The 24,235-nt window shown below is 39.5% G+C and overlaps 1 protein-coding gene across 1 annotated transcript; it reads left to right on the top strand.

The window, feature by feature from the left end:
- Window positions 1-1,485: 1,485 nt before the first annotated feature.
- Window positions 1,486-19,332, top strand: PYROXD1 (pyridine nucleotide-disulphide oxidoreductase domain 1; the record flags this gene model as incomplete). The annotated part of the gene is made up of 12 exons (XM_082009816.1): window positions 1,486-1,999; window positions 5,531-5,611; window positions 7,780-7,899; window positions 9,314-9,442; window positions 11,224-11,297; window positions 12,256-12,416; window positions 13,422-13,522; window positions 14,802-14,931; window positions 15,825-15,937; window positions 18,064-18,186; window positions 18,478-18,615; window positions 19,084-19,332. Exons 1-12 carry the CDS (start codon window positions 1,919-1,921, stop codon window positions 19,330-19,332), a joined length of 1,500 nt encoding a protein of 499 aa, XP_081865942.1. The 5' UTR covers window positions 1,486-1,918.
- Window positions 19,333-24,235: the final 4,903 nt, after the last annotated feature.

Genomic DNA, 24,235 nt, shown 5'->3' on the forward strand with positions numbered 1-24,235 from the left:
TATGAGAGTCACATTTATATTTAGATTCCAAATGTTAGATAAGCAAAGCCATGTATTGAAGGTTATGCAGACAGTGATACGAGTGACATGGGCACCCTGATGGGTGCACAGTGATTTTCAGGCTTCCTCAGAGAACATTAAGAGTTTTCGTTTAATAAAGAATAAAACCTACATAATGACTGCCATCTACTTTCATGGTCTCACCCCCTCTGCTACTCCTTTCCCATGCATATGCACTAAGATTGGTAAGAAGTGTCAGAAATGAATTTACAATGGGTTACTAATACTAAAATGGAGTTCATTACATCCCTTACACAAATTAAATGTTATTAATCTGGAAAAGTTTTTACAGATCTGCACTTATCATCTCCTTGCTGTCAATTAGGAATTAAGAAGGTAGGCTGTAATAGCAACTACTTTCACGGTCTTAATTTGCTCCATTCTGTCCAAAATGGCTTTTTACATTTTTTGCGAACGGAGGCAGTAACAACTTTTCCTGGTTTGCACAAGCAAATGCTCTAAGTAAAATGAGAATTTCTCTCATAATTTCTCATATAGTGCAGAATAAAATCCTTAGAAGGTATTCTTGTACTTGATGACGCAAGTCTATCCAATTTCTTGCACAGTTTAGGTCAGGTCATTTACTCAGGTAATTTACAGTGGAATGGGATGTGTTCAGAGAACAGAATTTAGTTTATGACCAAAATGTCCAGCAATTGTCTGGACTGTGAAATTATCTCCAATGCTAGGGAAAAAAGTTACTTCTTAAAAAAAAGACAAAATGGAAGTATTTATACCTAACTGCCATCAGGAAGTGACTGTTTTGAAGACTCTGATTGATGTCCCAATAGCAACAGGAATGCCTGAAAAGCCATGGGCCATAAAACAGCATAATTTTCTGTGGAGCACACAATTAGACATTTTATCTTTTATAGCTTATCCCTTCCTCCACGAAGAAAAAAAGCAATGAAGGTCAGCGTTAGAAGGAAAATCGTACTTACTGATATGCTGAAAACTCTAAGGTAAACCAGACTTGCAAAAGCTTGAACTCATTTTAAGCAGCTCATCTCCCACTACAGGCATTGCTGGGCAGTTTATCACTTCTTAATTTATTTCCTTACTTTGACCCACTTCTCGTGTTACATTTCTTATCCAAGTCTCAAAAACGAAGCAGGAAACCAGCAGTCAGGTGCTCCGATGACTGAAAATGGAGGGTTCACCACCACCACCACCACACCCTCGCAGGGCGCAGCCGGCTGTGGCCTTTCTGAACAAAAACTATTGATACTGTTCTTCATCTTCGTGGAACTGGTTTGTTTCTACCATTTATTAATCTTTCTATTCATGGTTAACGTAATATGTTAACCTGGGGAAAATACGGTCTCCCACATTCCCGTGTTTCTTTTTCCTGATTTGCTCTTAAGGAACGAAGGAGGGCCTGAATGTATTTTTGTTTCTTTAATTTTTATCTTAACCGTTTGCTGCCTTTGGACTCTTTGGACCTTGACAAAGCCCATCAAAATCCTCCAGCGTTCAGGCCCGCCAAGTCCCCGCCCCGGCACGCAGAGAAAGTCAACGCCAAATTAAAAAATAAATAAAATAAAAATCACAACTCGGGGGCAGAAACCTGTTTGGGGGCGGGGTTTCGGGCCGGGTGCTCGAGCGAGGGGTGACCCTCCCCGCCCCGCCCGGGCCGTGCCCTGGTCCCGGGGCGGGGGGGGGGGAGGCCAGGCGCGTCGCCAGCGGAAGAAGTTTGGGCACTACCGCGCGCCGTAGGCGGAGCGTCGCCGTCGCCGCCACCGCCGCCTTCCGCGCCGTGGCGAGGCCGCGGGAAATCGTCCTCGTGGGGAGCGGCGATTTTTTTTTTTTTTCCCTCTTCGTCCTCTTCTTTCCGGCGCGGTCCGGAGTCGGCGGGGAAATGGCGGGTGCCCCCGGCGTTGCGCGGAGTCGGTTCGTGGTGGTGGGCGGAGGGATCGCAGGGGTTACCTGCGCGGAGAAGGTAAGGGCCGGGACTCCTCTGCCCCTCTCGCACATGCGCGACCTCCCCCACCCTCCCCCACCCGCCGGAGACCCCCCCCAAGCGGGTGCGCGAGTCGCGGCCGGGTGTCGGGGCGGGGGGGTGGCAGCCTCCCCCGGCGGCGCCTGCCTGTGGCGCTCCCCTCTGGGCTCCGGCAGGGGCGGGGGAGTCATTTCAGCCGGTGAGGCCGGGGCTTTACGCCTGGGCTCCCAGGGGAGGCTCTCCGGCCCCGGGGCGTTATTGTAACTTCAGCGTGTGGGGGCCGCAGCGGCGTACGCGGGCGGTGGGGCGTGCGGGCCCTGTGTAGCTGCGTCTGACGCCTCGAACTCGGGCCGCCGTACGCGGGGCGGAACCGGCCTGCGCCCCTGTCGGCACCGCGCGGGTGGCTGTGTTTACTTACGGGCATAAATGCTTTCCGGGCCAGCCCATAAAGTTCTGTAGAAACTCGTTTATACAGTAATTAGTTAACCTGAGAAAAGCGTATGATCGCCTCTTGAGAGGGTTAAAACGTTGTGATGTGGGAACGCTGGCATTATGTACGCTAGTCAAGAGGTCGGCAACGTGAAAGAGCGCTGCCTGTGTTACTCCTCACAGCCGTAAAGGATTGTACGCAGCTAAGGCGGAGGCTGCTAGGATGTGCTCCTCTTGATAAAAATACTGCTCGGCTTTCATTGGATTCATGTTTAGGGCCGTACTCATGTGGAGATGGTCCAACCTCTTCAGCTTTCCATGAGGTCAAGCTCTAAAAACTCATTCGTTTCTTGGTTTCAAGGGTTTTTTGGTGTTTTTAAAGTAACGGTAACTGGGGGTAATTTCGTACCTATAATGTGGAATAAAAGGATGTGGATATTAGTTCAGTGAAGAATATTTTATCTGTTAAAACTACAAAGCGGTATAAAGACTGTGTTTCAGATGCATCTGTTCTCGGATGATGAAGTGATATTTAATTTCTGACTTTGTATAAAGCACGTGCAGACTAAATTACAAAAAATATTGATACTGTTCTTCATCTTCGTGGAATTGGTTTGTTTCTACCATTTATTAGTTTGAGGGTTTTTTTTGGTTTTACACATGATTAACATAATATGTTAACCTGCAGAAAATATGGTCTCCCACGTTTCCGTTTTTCTTTTCCCTGATTTCCTCTTAAGGAATGAAGAAAGGCCCGAATGTGTTTTTGTTTCTTTAACTTTTATATTAACCGTTTGCTATCTGTTCTCTTTGCTCTCTTGACAAAGTCCATCAAAATCCCCCAGCATTCAGGCCTGGCAAGCAGAGAAAGTCAATGCCAAATTAGAAAATACATAACATGAAAATTAAAACTTGAGGGAAAAACCTGTTTTGGGGCGGGGTTTTGGGCTGGGTGAGCCAGGGGTGACTCACCCCTGCCTGGGCCCTGCCCTGGCCTCGGGGGCTCTGGTACTATAGACACTTAAATGCTATATTAATATGAGTAGTTTCATCAACTTTTAAGGGATTATTCACATAATTAAGGCTCCTGTGTATCCTTATGTCCTAGCAAGTATAAATTTTGGGTCAATATTTAATATTCCCAGAGACTTTGCTTTCCTGGAAGTAATTTAGAATTGCATCTAAATGCTATGATCCTCTTTCACAATACAGTTATTTCCAATATATATTGGCTGCTTATAGTCTTTAAGATTGCTATAAAAGGGACTAAAATTGTTTTCTTGAAAATGCTTTCTGCTGTGTTAGTGCCACAGAGTTCAAGCTTTGTTTTCTTCCAGAGCTCACAGAGAGTGGTGATTATTGCTGTAATTCACGCTTCTTACTTATATCTCATCTAAATCTACCCTCTTTCAGTTTAAAATTGTTACTCAGTAGGGCCTGTCCTCATCTTTCTTATAAGCCCCATTTAAGTATTGGGAGGGTGCAGTAAGGTCTCCCCAGAGCCTTCTCCAGGCCGAGCAACCCCAACTCTCTCTGCCTGTCCTCATACGAAAGTTGTTTCAGCCCTCTGACTGTTAACTGTGTCCCTACTCTGGACCTGCTCTAAGAGGTCCATGTCTGTCTGTGTTGGGGGCTGGATGCAGCGCTGCAGGTGGGGTCTCACTAGAGTGGAGTAGAGGGGCAGAATCACCTCCCTCGACCTGCTGGCCATGCTTCTTTTGATGCAGCCTAGGATATGGTTGGCCTTCTGCGCTGCGAGCACATGTTGACAGCCCTTACCTAATTTTTCATCCTTTTCATCCACCAGTAGCCCCAAGTCCTTCTTGATGGGGCTGCTCTCACTCACTTCATCCCCTAGCCTGTATTGATACTGTTGGTTGCCCCAACCCAGATTCAAGACCCTGCAGTTGGCCATGCTGAACTTCATGACGTTTACATGGGCCCACTTCTTAAGCCTGCCGGGGTCCCTCTGGATGGCATCCCATCCTTTGAACTAATTGAGTGCACCACTCAGCTTGGTATTGTCTGTAAACTTGCTGAGGGTGCACTGATCTTACTACTTGTCTTTAATAAAGATACTGACCTACAGCATTCTGTAGTTCTTACGAGGCTTGTTAGATACATCTGGGAGCAACTGCAGCAGCACAGTGTGTTGCATGTCAACCTTTCTTCCTATTGATTGTCAATGTAAAGCATACAGCTGCAAAGTGTATGAAGCGCATGAAGTGTGGGTTACCTGAAGTTTTACATAGCCTCGTTAAATTAACTTGTGTTTGCTGAGGGTATGACCATGTGAAACTCCCATGAACTGGCAGCAAGGTTTCACCACTTTCAGCTTCAGATTACTATTAGATTGCTCCTATCTGAGGTATAGGAATACATGCTAGTCCCTTTATAGCTCAGTTGCTCATGTACAACATGAAATGTGCTTCTTGGTGGCTTATACAACTGTTCATTCATCTGTACAAAGCTGGTGATAAGGAGCCCTGGGTTTTGCCTGTACCTCAGAGATGAGTGGTTTGTACTTAACAGAGCTCGTTTATTTTCTGTGTCAGAGCAATGCACATTACTGATGGGAATTTTTCCATTTGGCTTGGGGCCTGTAAAAGTCTTGTATTGCTTAGAACACTCTGAATATGGTAATCCATTTATCATCTTTCATTAGTTTACTAAATAACATTTAAAATAGCCAATAGGAATTAGCATTTCCTCTGTCAAAATGAAATCTGTGAACAATTAGTCACTGCTATGCAATACAAGATGTACCTCCAGCAACTGGGTATCTCCAGGAATCACGTGATTATCGTGTGTTCCTCTAGTTGTCCTCTAGAATACTGTGAAAATAGTCTTTTGAGTAATCATTTATACCATGGCTGCAGTTCTTGAAGATACATTTGTGTGTGAATGAATTAAAATGTTGTGTCTCCAAATTCTGCTCATTTCAGTCATTATCATTCCATAATCTTCAAGTAGTGTTTATCCATAGGATTCCACAAGACTAATGTAGTAACACATACTACTTTTCACAAATACTTTTATTTGTCTTAAAGTCAAAATCTATTGATGACTATTTGCTCATCGTGATTTCTGTTTCTTTATAAGCTGGCCATGGAATTCCCATCAGAAGATATTTTTTTAATGACAGCTTCTCCAGTTATAAAAGCTGTAACAAATTTCAAACAGGTAAGAGAGACTTAATTTTAATTATGGTAAGACCTCTTCAGAAGTTTGTATATGTATAAATAATTAGAATCTAATCCTGAAAATGCTTACAATTTTGAACTTGTTTTCACATTAGTGTGACTGCAGTGGTGTTAGGTGGGCTGATGAGGTGTTTTATAGAGATTAATAATCATTAGTAAGTAACTGGTGAATATAATCACAGCATTTGAACAAAGGTTAAACTGGGTACTTAGACGGTTGAAGTATTTTCAAAGTTACTGAAGCTTTATTTCATTGCTTTGTTAATGGGTATGTTCCATTTTAGGCACTGAAATGGTATCTTTGAATAAATTACTGAAGGAACTTAGTCTTGCCTAGTGTTTCTCATATTCACACAGTTGTGTGTTTGAATTTTGGGCAGAATCAGACTTCTGACAAGTAACAAATAAAGGAAGGACCTTCTGTGAAATTGCCTTCAGCTTTATGTACATCTTCAGTAGCTGGTGATTCAATGACCTCTTTCCTGCTGGTTTGAAAAAGAAAATAAAATCCATACATGAGTTCAGATTCCTGGCTACTAGGTTCATTAAGCTAGTTTTGCAGAGGTACACAGATCTTGGAAAGCACTGCTCTTTTTCCCATTCTGAGGGAACTTTAAACTCTACCATAGGGTGTGGAAAGAGTTGGAGACTGGACTGCACAGAACTGAGGGTGCAAAGCTGCCAGCCAGTAGGAAGTTAGATTTTACTTCTCAGGGAAAGTTAAGACATGGAGAACTGGGCTTCCATCTGGCATTTATATTCATGACTTTCTCTCTGAAACATGGTACCTAAAGGTGAGGCGTGTCTCATGACAAGTAAAGGCAGACCATTCTGTGGTTTATCTGACAGCTCGGTTTTAACATAATTCTTCCTGGTGTATGAATGCCTGATTCAGATCACTACGGGGGAAATAAAGCATAGAGGGATTTGAACAGCAGTTCTTTGCATTTAGTGGCTGTGATTGTCTATCAGCATCTCTTCCTTTTCACCCTGTGGTCTTCGCCTGTGTCCAGTGGGATGCTCGGAATATAGCTGAGACCTCTATTTGAGACTGGTAGAGTAACACCCTACCAAAGAGTATCTTCTGGGCTTGAGAGTGCTGACAGTAGGGTCATAAGTATCCAGGAAAGACGTCTACACGTTGCAGAGATGTAAAGTCTGTCATTCACATCAGTAGAAGTATCAGTATCTGAAGAGTAAGGGAATAGGTAAACAGTATTTGAAGACAGCAGCATCTAAGTTTTGGACATGAGCATCTTAATTTCTCTCTGAATTGCAAGCATGATGTGGCTTCTGGTTCCTACCTGTGTTCCAGAGTCTTTGAATATTCTATAAAGTAGCAGTGCTGGAGGAAACCCAAAATCAGCATAGCTTATTTTCCAAGTTATGGTTTGCCTCTTCCCCCACCCCAGTTTCTGAAATACCAGATAGTGACAACGGATGAGGTGCTGAGTAAATCCTTTGAGGTGGTCTTGAATCTGTTTTGCCTGAACACTTGTCTTACATGCCCTGCTTACAAGCTGAACAACTGCAAGCATTTTTTCTAACATAAGAGCCAACTACCTGTAACAAGAGGTTTTTGAATCATTAGGCTTTTGAAGAAAATGTCACCAGATTTTTTTTTAAATAGAATAAAAATATTTATTCTAGACAAAAGTGTTTCCGCAATTCTTTAAGCTATTTTGACCAAAAATTTTTTTCCCAAAGTGCCGAGGAGAGGAAGATGCTTGCATGGGAGAACATCATTCAGTTATTTTATCAAAGTTATAACAAACAGAAAAACAGGGTCTTAACACTGCATCAGGTAAGTTAAAAAGCAGTGTTAACTCTAATATTATAGTCTGTTTATGGGATAAAACATTATAGCAGTTAGAGCAGGCACCAGGGTTCTCCATTGTTGCTTAGTCTCTAGCTTTGGAATTAAAATTCTCTCTACTACTTTGACTCTTTGCCAGGAATAGGCATGAGAAGATTCTGTATATGAAAAGGAACTTTTAGCAGTAACATGATAACATGTTTTGAGACAATGTGGGCTTTATGTTGTGACTTCTTTACTGGAAATGAACATAGTACATTTTGTTGTAAACTTTAGAAATAAAGAAATGGATAAATGATTCATATTTCTAAATACCTCTCTTCTTCCTACAGGTCTCCAAAACACTTGAGGAATTTGATGTAGAAGAGCAACCAAGTTCTCTATTAGAAAAACGATATCCCAATATTAAAGTTATACAGTCTGGAGTAAAACAATTGAAAAGTGATGAACATGTAAGCTAATGTTTTCACTTTCACTTTTACATAGTTTTTCAAATTACTTATTAAAAAAAAATCTAAGAAACAGGTGAATGTTTTGTGTGTGAAATTCTGTTCAAGAACATCTGGTCATTAAAGTGTTACCAAAATTGCAAGAAAATACTTCCTAACTTTAATTTCACTTATCACTTACACTGTTGTTCAAGTAGAAATACATACAGGGGACAAAATTGTAGATCAAAAATTACTTGTTAATTAAGAAACTGTATCTAAAATCTTGGACACCCTAGAGATTTTGCATTGAATACCTGATTGGAATAGCAGGGAAACCAGTCAATGAATCCAATACTGTGTATCAGTGTAAGTGTCTGAAAATTTCTCTAACCCTTTATTGGAGATCTCTCTGATTCCTGAATTACAGAGACCAAAATATTAACAACTTTGTGATTAAAAAAAAAAAAATTCTTGAAAGAACCACGATTTCCACCTTTTTTTTTTTTTTTGCAAGTATGAGCAATGTGCAGCACATACACATCCTTGTTAGTGTCTGTGTCACCTCAGCATGCTATTTTTCACTTCAGCTTTTATCAGGAACTTCCATTCAGATCCAAAACTAGTTTTGCTCATTTTAAGTCACAGAGATATGATTCCAGTTAGATTCTCTTAGCATTCTGAATCTACTTATATTCATGTATCATTACTATAATGGTATTTTCATTTAGGTATGTCTCTGTGGACACAAATATTCCATGTATATGGATTTGGAGGATTTTTCGCCTCTTTTACTCCAAAACCTTTAAAAACTCTCTTTGTGTAAAACCACTGTAAACTGTCTAGCTTCTAGTTTGGAAAACAACAAATAAGGTCATAAAATGTTAAAATTTAAGTATTGTTTGTTGCAGAATGATGTAGTTCGTTTAGTGCCTACCCTTTTTCTTTAGCAAAGAACAGAATTTGTGGTCTTTTTAAACTGTATTCTAGCCTGTGCCTAGTTAAGTTAACACAAGTCTTCTGTTGTCGAAATGCTTTGAGTAAGATTCTTAATTGCTAATACATAGTAGTGCATAAATCTACATCTGTTACTGGTGAGGAGGACATTGTCACATCGAAACCCGAGTCTTCTTTTAGCAGAGATTGTGAGCACAGAGTGCCACCAAGTGGTAATCTTCATATTTCATCTTTCTTTGAGTGCACTGTGTACACTTTCCATTTTGTTGGTCATATAATGTCATATACTTAGGCTTGTAAGTCTGTGGTGAGTGTAATGCAAATAAATGACACAAGATTAATGAGGGTATGAAGGCTTGCTCTTTAAGAAGCCAATTACAGCTTTTAATACCTGCAAACTACTATGACATTAAGGAAAAAAATTGCTGATGTTCTCTTAGATGTCTCCAGTTGGTTTTTCTTTTCTCTTAATTTTTATCAGAAAATTTTCACTGAAGATGGGAAAGAATATATGTATGAAAAACTTTGCCTGTGTGCTGGAGCAAAACCAAAATTAATTTTTGAAGGAAACCCATATGTATTAGGAATCCGGGATACTGATAGTGCACAGGTAAATGTGTTTTGGGCTTACAAGTGTATACTATATTCCTGCTTCTGCTGCAAAATACTAAAAATGATTGTGGAGTGAAATGGAGAAATGTAAGGTGATATTTGTTATGTATATCCTTAAATAGAAACACTTTCAATAGCAGAGAAATAGCCTTAAAATAACATTAAATAAATTAATTAGTCACTAAATTTTATTAAGTTTATAGGTGGCTCAGACAGTATTTCTAACATGGTGATCTAGAATAAATGGTGTTCTTTTACCCTCCAGGCAGAAGCAAATCTGAAAGTATACAAACAGGAAGTAGGCACCAGTAGAAACTTCCTCAGAAGGTGTATCTGGTACACGATAACGAAGGGCTACTTCTTACAGTGAAAAGCTACTGAAGGACATTCTTTTTTCTAGTTCTACTGTAGCTTCTCCTCATTGTACAGCAAAGAATTACAGTTAAAGATGTGGAATGGTTTTCGCATGAGGAATGACTTAATATACTAAAACTGAAGCTTGGAATTAGAGTGAGGTTTCACTGCTATAGGTCTTAAGAATTAGAGGAGGCAGGGTGAAAGGGAACCCTGCTTCTCCATATCATAAGAACTGTAATTCATCAAATGAAGCTTGATGTTGAGAATAAAAAAGGAGATACTTACACAAGCAAAGTGAAGTGAAACTATGAAATTGTTGTTTGTTTTGGATATTAGAAATTCACCTGAGTTTAAAAAAAAAAAAAGAGGAAAAAGAGACAGCCCTTGATAAATTTGTTGTGTGTAAATTGAAGAGAAAGGTGCCACCTGAGTGGCACCAGTGGTGTCTGGAACCTGTGAGGGTGTTCCAGGATAGTATTGTTGTGTGCTTGTCATCTCTATGGTCTTCTCTGAGCATCCGGTGTTGGCCACTATGGGAGACAGTAGCCTGGGCTATCATTTGTCAAAGCTGATGTTGAAGTTTGAATGAGGCTGAAAATACTTGTTTCTGGCTTTTTTTTTGGGTGGGTGTTTTTTTTTTTTATGGTGATTGGTGGCATTTGCTAGTCTCCTCTGACACAACTTCAGTATCCTCTGAAGAGATTGAAGGACTGCAGTTTGAATGGTCTTTTACAGTTTAGGTTCCCTGACGTAAGTACGGTAATCTGGAAGCATGGATGAACAGATTTTTGTGTAATTGCAATAGTTGGTCTGATAGTCACGATGCTTGATTTGTTTGAAAGAAGATACTTGGAAGTGGTTATAGTATGATTAAAAATTACTCTTTTTTTTTTTTTTAGTCTTATTTTCATTTCTCTCACCACTAGGATGTGAAAGTTGTTTTGCACAAATGAAATTGGTTCTCGTATTTGCTACAAATTATTTTTTAAACAAATTTCTGATCAGGCATTTTTAAATGCCTAAATTTCTGTATCTTTGCCTTTTTAATGTTATGCAAATTATTGTGAAAGTTATTCAAGTTGTGATAAAACTGGACTAACAGATGTCACAATGCTAATGGTCTCTGGGACAGAGAAGAATCTCTTGGATTTTATTAAGTGCTCTGTCAAATTGGCTTAAATGTAATTATTTAACTTCTCCTGTCTTTGTAATGCTGCATCAGTAACTTTATCCCTTAATGTGATAGAACTTCACAGGTTTCACTTGGCTTCTGTAACAGATCTTAGCATAATTGTCTATCAGTAGTCTGAGAAAATCAAAATAAGGGCACTAAGAGTGCAAGAAAATATTGAAAAGGACATAATTAATCTGTGTCAAGAAACATATGATCTAAGCTGTAATTGACTCTCTTTCTTAATGCAGGCTTTTCAGAAGAATTTGGCTCAAGCTGAGAGAATAGTAGTGGTAGGAAATGGTGGGATTGCACTTGAATTAGTGTAAGTAAATGACTAAGTTTTAAAGATAAATATGCAAATAAAATCTTTAACAATTCCATGTTAAATCTAGTGTGCATGCGTTTGGGAGAACGTTGACTTATAAAATTGTAGCTCTTAAAACATTTAGTAGCAAAATCGATTAAAATACTTTTTTTTTTTTTTATGGTATAGTGATGCTTACTGTCACATAAAATTCAGCAAGCTTCAGAAGAAGCTTTGACACACAGATATCAAGTATATACAGTGTTTTTCTGATTTGGCAACAAAAGAGATTTCTGTTAAGACTATTAAAGACAAATATTTAAGTTATAAACTTGTCTGACTTCTGGAGACAAGATGTAACAGGAATAGAGAGGCAGCTTCTCTTGCACCCAGCCTAATTTAAGCTGATAGAGCTTTTGAAGTGTCTGGCGTGGCCCTTGTCACAGGTAGGATATTGAACCATGTGGTCCTGCAGCCTGCTAGATTACAGAAACATCTGTATTACACAGTTATATGGGCTTGTTTCGTGTTGCAGGGAATCACTTTTTCACTTTCACTACATTGTCCTCTGCATGTCTCTACCAGTTCATGCTCCAGGTAATACAACCAAAATCCAAATGCCTGTTCTAGCAGCGGGCAGTCTGGCAAAAACACACTTTTTTTTCATTGTGGGAAGCAGGAAATACTAAGTAATTACTACTTTAAATTTGATCTGCTTCCCCTCACTCCCTGCCCTGGTTCAGTTGAGGTTGTGCTGGTGAGAAAGTACGACCTGTCAATTTGAAGAGACTTTTTTTTTTAATGTGTTCCTTATGTAAATATTTAGAAGCAGTAGTGGATTTGATAGGTTTAAAAGTCTTAGTTCCCTTATTTCTAGCTTCTGGAAGGAAACCTGCCATGCTTCTAGTTGTGTTGGTAAGAGTTGGATCCTTTTCAGGTAGTCTGTCACTTTTATCCATTGTTTAAACGTCCACAGGTATGAAATTCAAGGCTGTGAAGTAATCTGGGCTATCAAAGACAAAGCCATTGGGAACACTTTTTTTGATGCAGGAGCAGCTGAATTTCTCATTCCAAAGCTAACCGCTGAAGAACGCGAGACTCCAATTGAATGTAAAAGAACCAAGTATACAATGGAAGGTATGTTTTAGTCTCCTAACAGGGCAGCAGCAGCAGCACTTAATATTAAAGATAGTCCTAAAATCAGTTAATTAAACAGGTCATAAAAAGGTTTACTGTTATCATCAATGGCGTTTCCTTCTTTAAAAAAACAAAAATAATAAAGCGATATAAAAACCCATCCAGAATTAATGCAGACACACAACAGCATGTAGTAGCTACCTAAAATCTGTAAAAAAAAAAAAAAAGCTTATTTTTGTGTCTGTACCAAGTTTACATTTAATTTCCTGTATTCTATCTGCTGAAGAACCTGTTCTATTCTCTGTAATTTTTAATGTTTTTCTGAACTATGTCAGCATTACGTAAGAAGGCGCTCTCCCATGACAAGCTATTGGAGGACCAGATAAAACCTCACAGAATGTTATTACAGATGCAGTGAAACTGCAGTGTTGATAACAACAGTTAACTAGAACTGCATGAACAAACATTAGATAAACATATATGTCATATATATGACCAAAAAAATAACAAAGGGCATGGTTCTAGACCTCAGGTTTGGAAAAATAAATTGTAAAAAAGGGCTTAAACATCACAAAATGGCACCCAGTGTTCTTCAGATGTATCATGGTACGTTAGAATTTGCAGTTTTGTGCAGTGGAGGGGCCGGTGCACATTTGCTAGCAGAGGGACATCAATTTAAATCTTAGCAGTGATATTAAGCAACTAAGTCTACAGTGGATCTCCAGAACCCTGCTGCTGTTGGGGTCTGGCCGGCTGTTAGGGGACTGTGCAGGCACCTAATGGTGGCACGGTTGTTTCGGAGGTGAGTGAAAGAAAGGCATAAAGTTGAAAGGTGTTAAAAATTCTGGCTTGGAGTCTGATTTGTCTGCAAAATACTGGTTTTGGGACGTTACACGTTTTTGTCTTCCTTTCTGGCAACCAGATCATTTGAGAATCCTTGTTCTGAATTCTGCAGGCAATGAAGCATGCACGCTAAATCTGATATTCTTCATCTCTCTCCTTCAGGAAGTGAGGAAAAAGAAAGATCTATAGCAGCACCTGACAAGCTGGGCAGTGCCTTGGGCCCCGATTGGCATGAGGGCTTAGATCTTAAAGGGACTAAAGAGGTATGGTCATGATCTTGCTTACATTTGTTTAACTGTTGCTTTGAGTGGGTAAGGATGACAAGAATGTGAAATCTCACATTCAGGGTTATGAGAGAAATAAAAATAAAATGTGCTTGAACTGATTCTCCTGTCAGAATTAAACAGGAAAATATGTTGACAGAAATAAAGTCATTTTCTGCTTGGAGGAGGAGGTGGCTAATCAGATCCACTGACACAGTTTTAGCAATTTGCTCTTCAGATAGAAACATAAATATTGGTTTGCATATTTTTGTAGGACCAGTGTTAATCCTAGCTTTAACCAGAAGCAGTGGTACCTCTAGTGTCTTGATTTTAGCTGCCATACATACATTTTATTCTGTAAAAAATAGGATGGTAGGATTTGTACAGAGATACAGGGAACATCAGTCTCCTGTCACAGGAGATAATGAAAAGTGAAATCAGTAGTGGACATGAGCATTGTGAAGAGTTTCATGTTTGAAGTAAAGTCAAGGTCCAAATACTTCATGTTTTTATTACTAATTTCTTAGCTGTTAGGTGTTTGCTTCTCTTACATGCCTTTAAAAAAAAAAAAAGGCCTTTCAAAGCTATCAGTCACAGATTCTACAGAAATGGCTTTGCAATAGCAGTGAAAGGATATTTAGGATATTCAGCAGGTTAATTGGTGGTGTTTTGGCTGTCAAAGGCTGACGAAATACGTTTGTGTTGTGGAGAGCAAAACTGTTCAAGGCCTGGATCCACAAAATACAGAAACAGGTAACTTTCCAACTTCTGTCCTGACGCCGAACAAGAGTAAGTGGTTGAAACATGGCTTGATGGAACAGGATATATTTTCTTTTTCTTTTTACAGCATTTAGAATATGAACTTATTGTTACCAGAATTTAATTCATAATAGAAAAATGAAGGATTTGATATTCTGAAAGATAGAAAAGATGAGTTTACTTTTTTTCTGTTCTTACAAGTTCTGAATTCTCTTCCTGTAAACTCAGGCGAACTTGAATATGTTTTCTGGCATACCAGAAAAACCTAAATTGTCATGAAATTTCAAGCAACATCAGATATCTACTGAAAAAGCAGTTAAATTGTTATTTGCTATGGTTACATCTGTGCCAAAAAGGGAAAAAGTGTGGGAACTCAGCTAATGTGTCCTGCTTTAGGACAGGGTGTATGGTGTGGGTTTTTTCCAGTTGAGTGATGTCAATTTAGGTGAAGGTATACTTGCTATTAAAAATGTTGTTATTGTTAATCATGATGTTTACAATTTTGTCAATCTTTCTTTAGTTTTCTCATAAAGTACATATTGAAATACTATGTGAAGTAAAGAAAATACATTCACAGCAAGAATTTATACAACTGCAACGGACTTCTTTGACTTTTCCAAATGAAGAGAAAAATGTAGAACCAGATCAGGGTAGGTGCCAGTGCTGATTAGAAATAACATGTTGAAGATAAGGCAGTGCTGGAGCATGTTTTATCTTGTTTGCTGTTCTAGAGCAAATAGAGATTTGGAAAATAAATCCTTTATTTCTTATAAATTAAATGGAACTCTAGCAAGTTACAGTAGTTGAGAATTTGATTTATGGGCTACAATTAAATTACAAAATGTTATGGGTTAGACCCTTTTTCCACAGTGTCACCTAAATCCAGTATGCAGAATATTCCCTCCTTGTGACAGTCCAAATAAAATCATACTTTAATAGTGTATGTTCAAGCCGAAGGAAAAAAAAACCCCAAATCCAAAACATTTAGTGTCAAAATTGAGGTAATTCTTCAAAGAAGGTAGAAGAAAATACCACTTGTTTCATGAATAATTCTACCTATAATTTCCACTGAATAAAAATTATATTTTAATAGCCAGTTAACTTCCAGCTTAAGATTCTAGGAAGTCAAATCTTTGACGTTCTTTTTGCTTTTGAGGCATTTCCTGTGCATCTGTAAATTCACATGTAAAGGAATATTTGGCAATTACATAAATACCAGAGAACATCCCACGGGTCTGAAGCAGTGGCAGGACGCAGTATTTTCCCCCTACAAATGAGGGCTTTGATTTAGGAAAATTACAGAGAAAGTTAATAGCAGGGCTTAGACTTCAGCTCCAAAATCTCATGTTTTCTAGTCCTGAATGAAGGTAAGAAATGTTATAGGTAATCTCTGATTTAAAATTTTTTTTTCCCCCTACCTAATCAATTAGATATCTCAAAAGATTATTTTTCTTCTTTTTATTTCATTTCTTATTATAAGACATAATTAATAAAATAACTTCTGTTGGTTACATTCTCAGGGCAAAATTTTCCCCTTTTTCAGTGCTATGGCCTGTATATGTGGAATTAACTAATGGAAAAATTTATGGATGCGATTTCATTGTCAGTGCAACTGGAGTTGTGCCAAACGTTAAACCATTTCTTGATGGCAATAATGTAAGTATACTGATTTCTTTTGAAGTTTAAGCTGCTAAGTAAGGTGAAGGAAGCTCTTTCAGTGGGTTTATGCTTCTGGCATGAAACATTGATGGATAAAGGTTTTGTATGTTGTATAGCATTTCAAAATTGTTGATAGAGGAAATACCTAACATGATAAAAATTAATTTCATTAGCGTTCTTGGCTTATTATATTGCTACTCATGGTATGTACTGATACACAGTATATATACAATATACACTGTTAAGATTAAACCTATACAAAGAGAGAAAAACATCTGTATAATTGGTTAATGTGGCAAAAATTTAGAATAATTTCTGTGTTAATTCTGCACCTTACAAATCTTAAAATTTTCTCCTGGGAAGGAAGCAGTTATTTCCAATAATTTTCATCTAGGAAACTGAGCTATAAAGGTGCTCATATTCCTGGAGGGAAGTCACACTCTGAATCGGCATCAGTGGGTGATGATTACGGAGTTCATAGCTGCCGTGTGAATTTTCAGGCCTTGAGGTCATTCTGTCATTAGGTGTCTGGTTTATGAGACCAGCAACTCAGCCCCACACAGGAGCCCACTCGCTCCCTGCAGTGGGATGCGAGGAGAGTCAGAAGGGTTAGAAGTGAGAAAAACTCAGGGCTTGAGATAAAGACAGTTTAGGCAAAGCAAACGCTGTGCCCAAAAGCAAAGCAAGATAAGGAATTCATTTGCTATTTCCCATCGGCAGGGAGATGTTTAGCCATTTCCAGGAAAGCAGGGCTTATCATGCCTAACGGTTACTTGGGAAGACAAGTGCCATAATTACGAAGGTCCCCCCTTTCTCCTTCTTTCCCCCAGCTTTTACTGCAGAGCACAACATCGTCTGTCTTGGCGTACCCCTCCGGACAGTTGGGGTCAGCTGCCCCAGCTGGGTCCCCTCCCAAGGCCATGAGTAAGCACTGCTCAGCAACAACTAACACATCCCTGTTGGTGTTTTCAGCACAAATCCAAAGCATAGGCCCACACAGGCTATTAAGAAGAAAATTACTCTATCCCAGCCAAAACTAGTATGTTTGGGTATTTGCTGTTTGGCAGTTCCTTCTGATGAGGAAGTAAAACGCTATCCTTTGCATAAAGCAGAAGAATATGAAAACACATGTCTGATGTTGAGCCATGAAATACTTCAAGGTCTACGTTATGAAGTTAGATTAGGAACTAGATATTTGCCATTGTATCTTCTGGCCTTGGCAAAAAGACAAAATGAACTCTTAAGATGAGGTATTCCTGTAACGTACATAATGTGATTTGAAATTTGTTAAGCTACTTCCCTGCCTGGGTATCAGCAGTATACTATAAAAACCTATGCTGTGTTCTAGAAATAATGCTTAATGCTTTGTATCTTACCCTGGAGGTCCTGCTGCTGTAGATAGTCTCAAATAATTTTTTTCAGTATGCAATCCTATTCTAAGCTCTTTTTTTAATGCATAAGAGTTTGAGATATTTTAAAGGACATGTGAAGGTCACTTGTAAAATGCAGCACTGATCTGTTCTTAAACTTGGTGAGAAAAAACCGCACAGATTTCTAGGAAATCCTACTTTTGTAGGCTAATTTTGTCTTTGCTGATTTGAAGAGTTCCAGGTTTGATGAGATTCAGGAATTCAGGATCAATTCAGGGGGTGAGGGGTAGGGTTGCATTATAATATGGAGAAGTAATACTTGATATGTAGACAGTCATCAGAAACACTTCATTATGGCACTCTTTGAGGGACCGGTTTTCTCCCCTTGAAGATGAAGGAGTCTTGACACTGAGGTTTGAACAACATGTTTCTCTTGTGGTTATCAGTCTCTTCTTAACAGAGTCAGATTAGATGGGAAAATGAATAGCCATAAATTGTTTACACTGCATGACCTTTTTCTCTGTTGCTACATGGTATCCAGAAGAGTATCTTGCTGGGTTCCCGTAGTATTTCTTATATCATTTTATATCTTCAAATGTTTTGATTAAGCAGAATAGTGTACTTACTGATTCTTTTTGGCGTTGTCTGCCATTCAAAAGTAACAAATGAGATGACTGCTTAACATGGATGAAGTTGAATTATTTAGTTTAAATGATTATTTTTCTTCAGTGCTGATATGTGCAAATACTTTAGTTTGCTGTAGGTGAAGATGGAGGTCTTAAAGTAGATAAACACATGCACACATCCTTGCCAGACATATATGCAGCTGGGGATATCTGCACGGCGGCGTGGGAGCCCAGTCCAGTGTGGCATCAGGTAAATCAAACCACACAATTGTGCGCTCAGCAGCAGTCTAATCTACAAACTAAATTACACACTATTACACCAATGGGAGAAAAGAAAGTTGAATTGAAGCAGAAACCAGCAAACAAGTAGATAATCCTCTGTGTATTGATGACAGATAACTTCATCTGCATGGCTGAAAGCCAAGCTGTTCAGCCTTTCTGAGTATAATGAAAATACATAGCACGCATGCAGTGATCAGTGAGTGTCGGTCATTGCACAGTGCTTTTAAATCTTTTTCAATTTTTTTTTTTTTTTTTTTAGATGAGACTGTGGACTCAAGCTAGGCAGATGGGATGGTATGCAGCAAAATGCATGGCAGCAGATACCTTAAGGGAATCTATTGATCTGGATTTCAGCTTTGAACTATTTGCTCATGTTACCAAATTTTTCAATTACAAGGTAAAGTAAATACAATCTAATAGTCTTAGACCACCGAGTAATGCACATATTGCTTGCTTATATTCACTTGCCAACACTGAGCAGACGCTTTAATATTGACAAAACATATTAGCAAATAATGACTTTTACTTTAGATTTTCTCCATTCATACTAACTTTCAATGCTGAAGAGGGCAAACATCTTTATGGCTGTATTATAAATTTTAATTGGTGACTGAAAGCTGATCTACTTTGCATCGCTGCATATATTGCATTTCATTGGCTCATTTTGGGTTTTGTGTGTAATACTTCAAGGTGAAGATTTTTAATTATAATGTGGTTTTGAAAGCAAATGAAAGGGGGAGGTTCCCCAGGGACAAATATTTCCCTGTTTATATCAGTCTTTTGAAGCTTAGAACCATTATCAACAGAAACACTATAAGCTACTGCAGTGATCTTACTGGTGCTTTTTTCTTTTTCCTTGTGTTAGGTGGTTGTTTTGGGAAAATACAATGCTCAAGGCTTGGGTTTAGACCATGAACTGATGCTGAGATGTACCAAGGGACAAGAGTATGTTAAAGTGGTGATGCAGAATGGCCGAATGATGGGAGCTGTGCTGATAGGTGAAACAGACTTGGAAGAAACCTTTGAAAACTTAATTCTAAATCAAATGGATCTTTCAGCCTATGGTGAAGATCTCCTGAATCCAGATATTGATATAGAAGATTATTTTGATTGAACAAAAATCTATTTCCATTTTGTATGAAGTTTTGACACTAATATGCCTTATAAAACTGTTTCTTCAGGATTACCAGAAACTGGGGGTAAATGCAGTTTTTTATTAAGATTTTGTGTTGATCTTTTCAAAATACTGAAGGGAAATTAGATTAAACTAGTAGAAATGCATCAAGAAAAGCATGTGGATTAGCATTGGCAAAGAATTTTCATCTAGATTAGATGAGCATATGAGAACAGAGCTGTAACAGTCTTAAAAAGTGCTGTTCAGATGGCACTGAATTCACTTGAATGCAAGGTAGCCTTCACCTTTTAAAAGTAAGTAAATAAAACAACATAGTGTGTTAAATCCCATGTTAGTTCACCTGCTGTGGTTACTAAAGCCCAGTTTCCCCACGGCTTACTGCCATGCATGTTCCTCATCTCAACCAGTAAGCCAGGATGCCTTGATGTGATAGTGCTGCCTTCCCTGCCTAAAGCTACCTCCAGATGTGGGCAGTGTGTTGGCTATAGCCCTGGCTTCCCAAAGCCACTTGCTCAGGTGGATGGTTACAAGGCAATTGCACAGTGTGTTACCATCCTGCTAGCACCCCTCAGACCTGTCAGTACTTGCCACAGGTTACAAGTGTCCTGTTCCAGCTAACGGTATCCTCGTTGTTGAGTTGGCTCAGATGTACAGAGGACATCCTTAGGGCACAGGATGCTTGGAGCTCTGGCTATCTCGAATGTGGTCCGCAAATATGTGGCAAGATGGATGCTTTGTTTTTTCCTCTTTTTTGCTGTTAAGTTTACTTCTGAAAGAAATGTATTTTCTACTCATTGGCTAAGTACAGAACACAAAAACTCTGAGCAGTGAAAGCCAGGATGAAACAACTTCAAGATTTGTTGAGAGCACCTTTTTTACTGTGTGTCACTTCAGCTCTGCCGGTATGGCAGTAAAGCTGCACTGGTGCATCCTCTCTGAGGCCCCAGAGAGTTGTCATGCAGTGTGCTCCAGGGAAAGGCTAACACAGCAGCACTGGTGGGTGTTGCCTGCAGAGCAGGCTGCTGTATCCAGACTATGTGGTAGATGGTACGGGATGCCGTCTTGAATGCGAGTCCCATATCCCGATGGGATTCTTAATATTACAGTTACTTAACGAAAACATTCAGGAGCAGTATGTGTCCTGGCTGCTTTCTGCCCTCTCCTTATTTCCACTGTTGTGCATACTGGTTCCAGGAAGGAATTTTGGCAGGTACTAAACTCAAATTTTACTAGTGACAAATTACCTACTATTAAGTTGTAACTAGCTCCCCTGGCTGTACATTTAGTTATGCAAGATGCACTTATTTTAATAATAGTGATGTGCTTGCTTTGATCAAGCTCATGGGTTAGTTACTAGGTATGATTTAGTGCCTAGCTGATAAAGCCCAACAATTTAAGCTATTCCTGAATGTCCTCTCTGTATTCCATGTGCCATCCATGGACAGGCATTGCTTCCTATTGGCTTTTGGTTTTGTTCTACAGTTGCTGCTTGGGAGTTGCTGTTTATTTAGGGTCCAACTGGGAACAGTTTGTTGTACTCCACTACATTCAAAGGCTGTAGTACGTATTGGGACTTCTCCCAGAAAATCACTCTATTTTTTTAAGAGAATGACTGTTTAATTAAATTGATTGACTCCACTTTTGGCAAAGGTTTCAGTTAAATGATGGACAAGATTCTACCAGAAAAATAAAGATGAAGAATGTGTTCTTAATCATGTTTCTACTTAAGTTGGTATACATCTGAATGAAACCTACTGGAACTTACATTTATAATCAAGTTTGAACTGACCTTAGCAGCCAATGATCTATAAGGGCTTCAAAATTTGGAATGTAGCATTCAACGCCAACTGTGCCTAAGCAATGCTTGAAGTCAGTAGTAGCTGTTGGGTCTTTCCACTGTGGCAGCACAGTTACCTGTTTCTGGAACCACTGATATTCATCAAGGAAGTCAACAGGTATATATTTCTACTTTACATACAGTTACTTATTCTCCCTGCTGAAATGAGAGGCAGAAAAATTCTGTAGCTGAGTATTTTCTTCAGTGCATAGAGAGATTGTGACCCCATGGCAGAATGGCCACAGTTCAGCTAGCTGAACGTGGTGCCCCACATTAGAGGTTGGGTTAGGCTTGAAAGAAAAAGGCGTCATGGCACCAAATTACACCGTGCAGAAGGTAGGACTGAGCAGACAGAGGAATGGTGATGCCCTTTCACTAACCAGTTTCAGAGGATATTGGTTATATACCCATCAGTAGTTCTTGACGGGGGAAAGTAAGAATGGAAAGCAAGCTTATACCCAAGCCCTCCATTGCAAAAGAATTTAAGCTTTTAACATAACCCGACACTTGCCTGTGTCCAGTTCTTCTGGACTCTACAAGCACTCCTTCAGCTTTGTTTCAACATAAAAAAGACATTTTTTTACAGTAAGAATAATCAATCAGTGGTACAACTCCTGTGGGGCAGTGGTAGAGTCCCCATCACAGGAGTTTTTTCAAGACAGAGCTGGACTGGGCACTGATAGTCTCATCTAGGCTCCCTTGCCCACAAAAGATAGGACCAAATGAATCTTTCAAGGTCCCTTCCCACCTAGGCTGTTCTGTGATTCTCTGTTGTCTGAATGTGGAACAGGGCTAAGCCACATGGTTTAGTCCTTGTTCAGAAAAGAGCATCACTTTCCTCCAGTCTACTTACTGTCTGAAAATGAGCCCACCATTATTATGAAGCTTTTCCTTTTATATAATTAAATTATACATTTTATGTGTAATTTTTTAAAAAATTACATATTAATGTAAATGTTAAGATGGCAAGTGTTCTAGCAACTTCATGGAAGTCCATGTAAGAGAAGAGAGGTCACATGGTTCTAGGTTGAGATTGGCTTCAAAGCAGTTAAAGGTAATTTCCTGGTTACTGAATATACCAAACAGCCCTTTACAGCCCTGGAATTAGGGGATCAATATACATCATCTTCTAATTTAGCAGAAATTAAGAGGGGAAATCCAGAACCCTCAGAGGCAAGGAAAAGTCTGCTCACTTTCATTTACAATCTTTGTATGGTTCCAAGATTCTTTTTAATAAATAGCATAACCATGACATCTGCATCTCTGAGATTAAGTGCTGCTTAAAGGTTAAGTGTAAACAAAACAAAAGCCCAGCAGTTGTTGCCACTTGGGAACGGAAAGTGTGGGCAGAGCTGCTCTTCAGGCCTTTTTCCTCAACCCAGCTCTTCCTGCTCCCAGCTCTGACAAATGCAAGTGGCTGATCACCCATGCTGATTCAGGTTCCTGTTAGCAGCAGAAGGCCTTACTTACTGGTTACCAAATATGAATGCTTCAGTAGCAGCTCATGTCTTCCCAAACTCATCAAGGCAAGAGCTCAATCATTCTTTTTGCCTTCTATTCCTTTGCACCAAGTACACTAAAGTCTTCTCATGTTCATTCAGGCTTCAGCCCTGGCATTGTTCAACTTGGAATAGAATTTTTCTGCCTTTCTAGCAAAAAAATAAATTCATTTCAATGTAGTTCCAAACTTCAGAATGAAAATTCTACCATAACTTCTAAATTACCAGATTTTTTCTAAATTACTAGATTTCCACTACTTGTGAAACATCTTAAAAACAGCCTCTACTACTCATACTTTGTCGTTCTGAATGATTTTTATCATTTTTCTACTCTTTGACTATCCTAGTTTTGATGAAGCTTGCATTAAACCTGAGTATGATAGAGAAAGACATTCAGTGATCACCCCTACAGGTATTTAATTGCCATCAGCCACTCAGCTTTGTGGGATGAGGTAGAATGCAAAAACACTTGCAGCAGTAAGCACGGGCTCTCTCTTACCTTGACAGAACCAAGACATTATGTGAAAGGTCATGTAGGTGAGCCAAGAGAAACAGGTTGCTCTTCAAAATGGTGAAGACACACTACTTGAAGCCACAGGCAAGCAGCAATACTCTCCTCTAGTTGCTTTCTCTTTTCCATTTCCACAAACGGGAACATAAGCAAAGGGATAGGTGGAGTAGCATCGTTCAGAGACTAGAATTCAGAAAACTCCCAAAGATTCAGTTGAATGTAGGCTTGAAGTATGCAACTTCCAATGTACTCCTGTGCTAGAGCTTACAGAGCAGCAGAGTATTTCTTAGGACAACCAGAGTCACTTCCAGTTCAAGTAAAGCACTGTAGTTGGAATACAAGCCCATTCAACAGGGGAAGGAGGAGGAAAAAAGAAGTATTTCTTGAGGGGCGTTTTTTTCCTGTATTTCCCATGTAAAGCATACCTCTTACAAAGGGAACAGCTAAGATCAAGAAAAATTGTCTTGTTTTTAAATACAAATTTAGGTACTTCTGAAAAGCACTAAAATTGTAATTTTCTATTTTAATAACAAGCTAGAGAAAGCCCATTCTAAGAGCAACAGACATTTTTTTAATATCTTATGTACTTACCCCTTTAAATCTCAGAAGCAGTGCAATGTTGTAGCAACACCCTTTTGAAATTCTTCTCTAAAGTATACCCAAGTATTGAAATACACTGTAGCAGACGTGAGTATTGCAGAAAAGGGACACACCTCTGCTCAAAACTGCAGTAATGGTGCTGTCCCCCTGGGCTGGAACAACCACCCCTGGCACAGCAGAGGCTGTGACCCACACACAGCTCTAGAGGAAGCAGCAGCCCTGGTCTCCAGATGTCTGATGTCTCTCCCTGGGGCTGGCTCTGGCTCCAGTGCCCAGTTGCTGCGTAAAGGAGCCGCAGGAGGAGGTAAGTAGCCTGCGGAGCAGCCAGGAGGAGGAACAGGAGAGGGCAGGGTCTTCACAGAGACGCTGCAGAGCCCTGGGCTGCAAAGGAGGGTGTCCTGGTTTCAGCCAGGATAGAGCTGGTTTTCTTCACAG

Source organism: Phaethon aethereus (genome assembly GCF_964289735.1).
Source record: "Phaethon aethereus genome assembly, chromosome: 1".
NCBI classification, from domain to species: Eukaryota; Metazoa; Chordata; class Aves; order Phaethontiformes; family Phaethontidae; genus Phaethon; species Phaethon aethereus.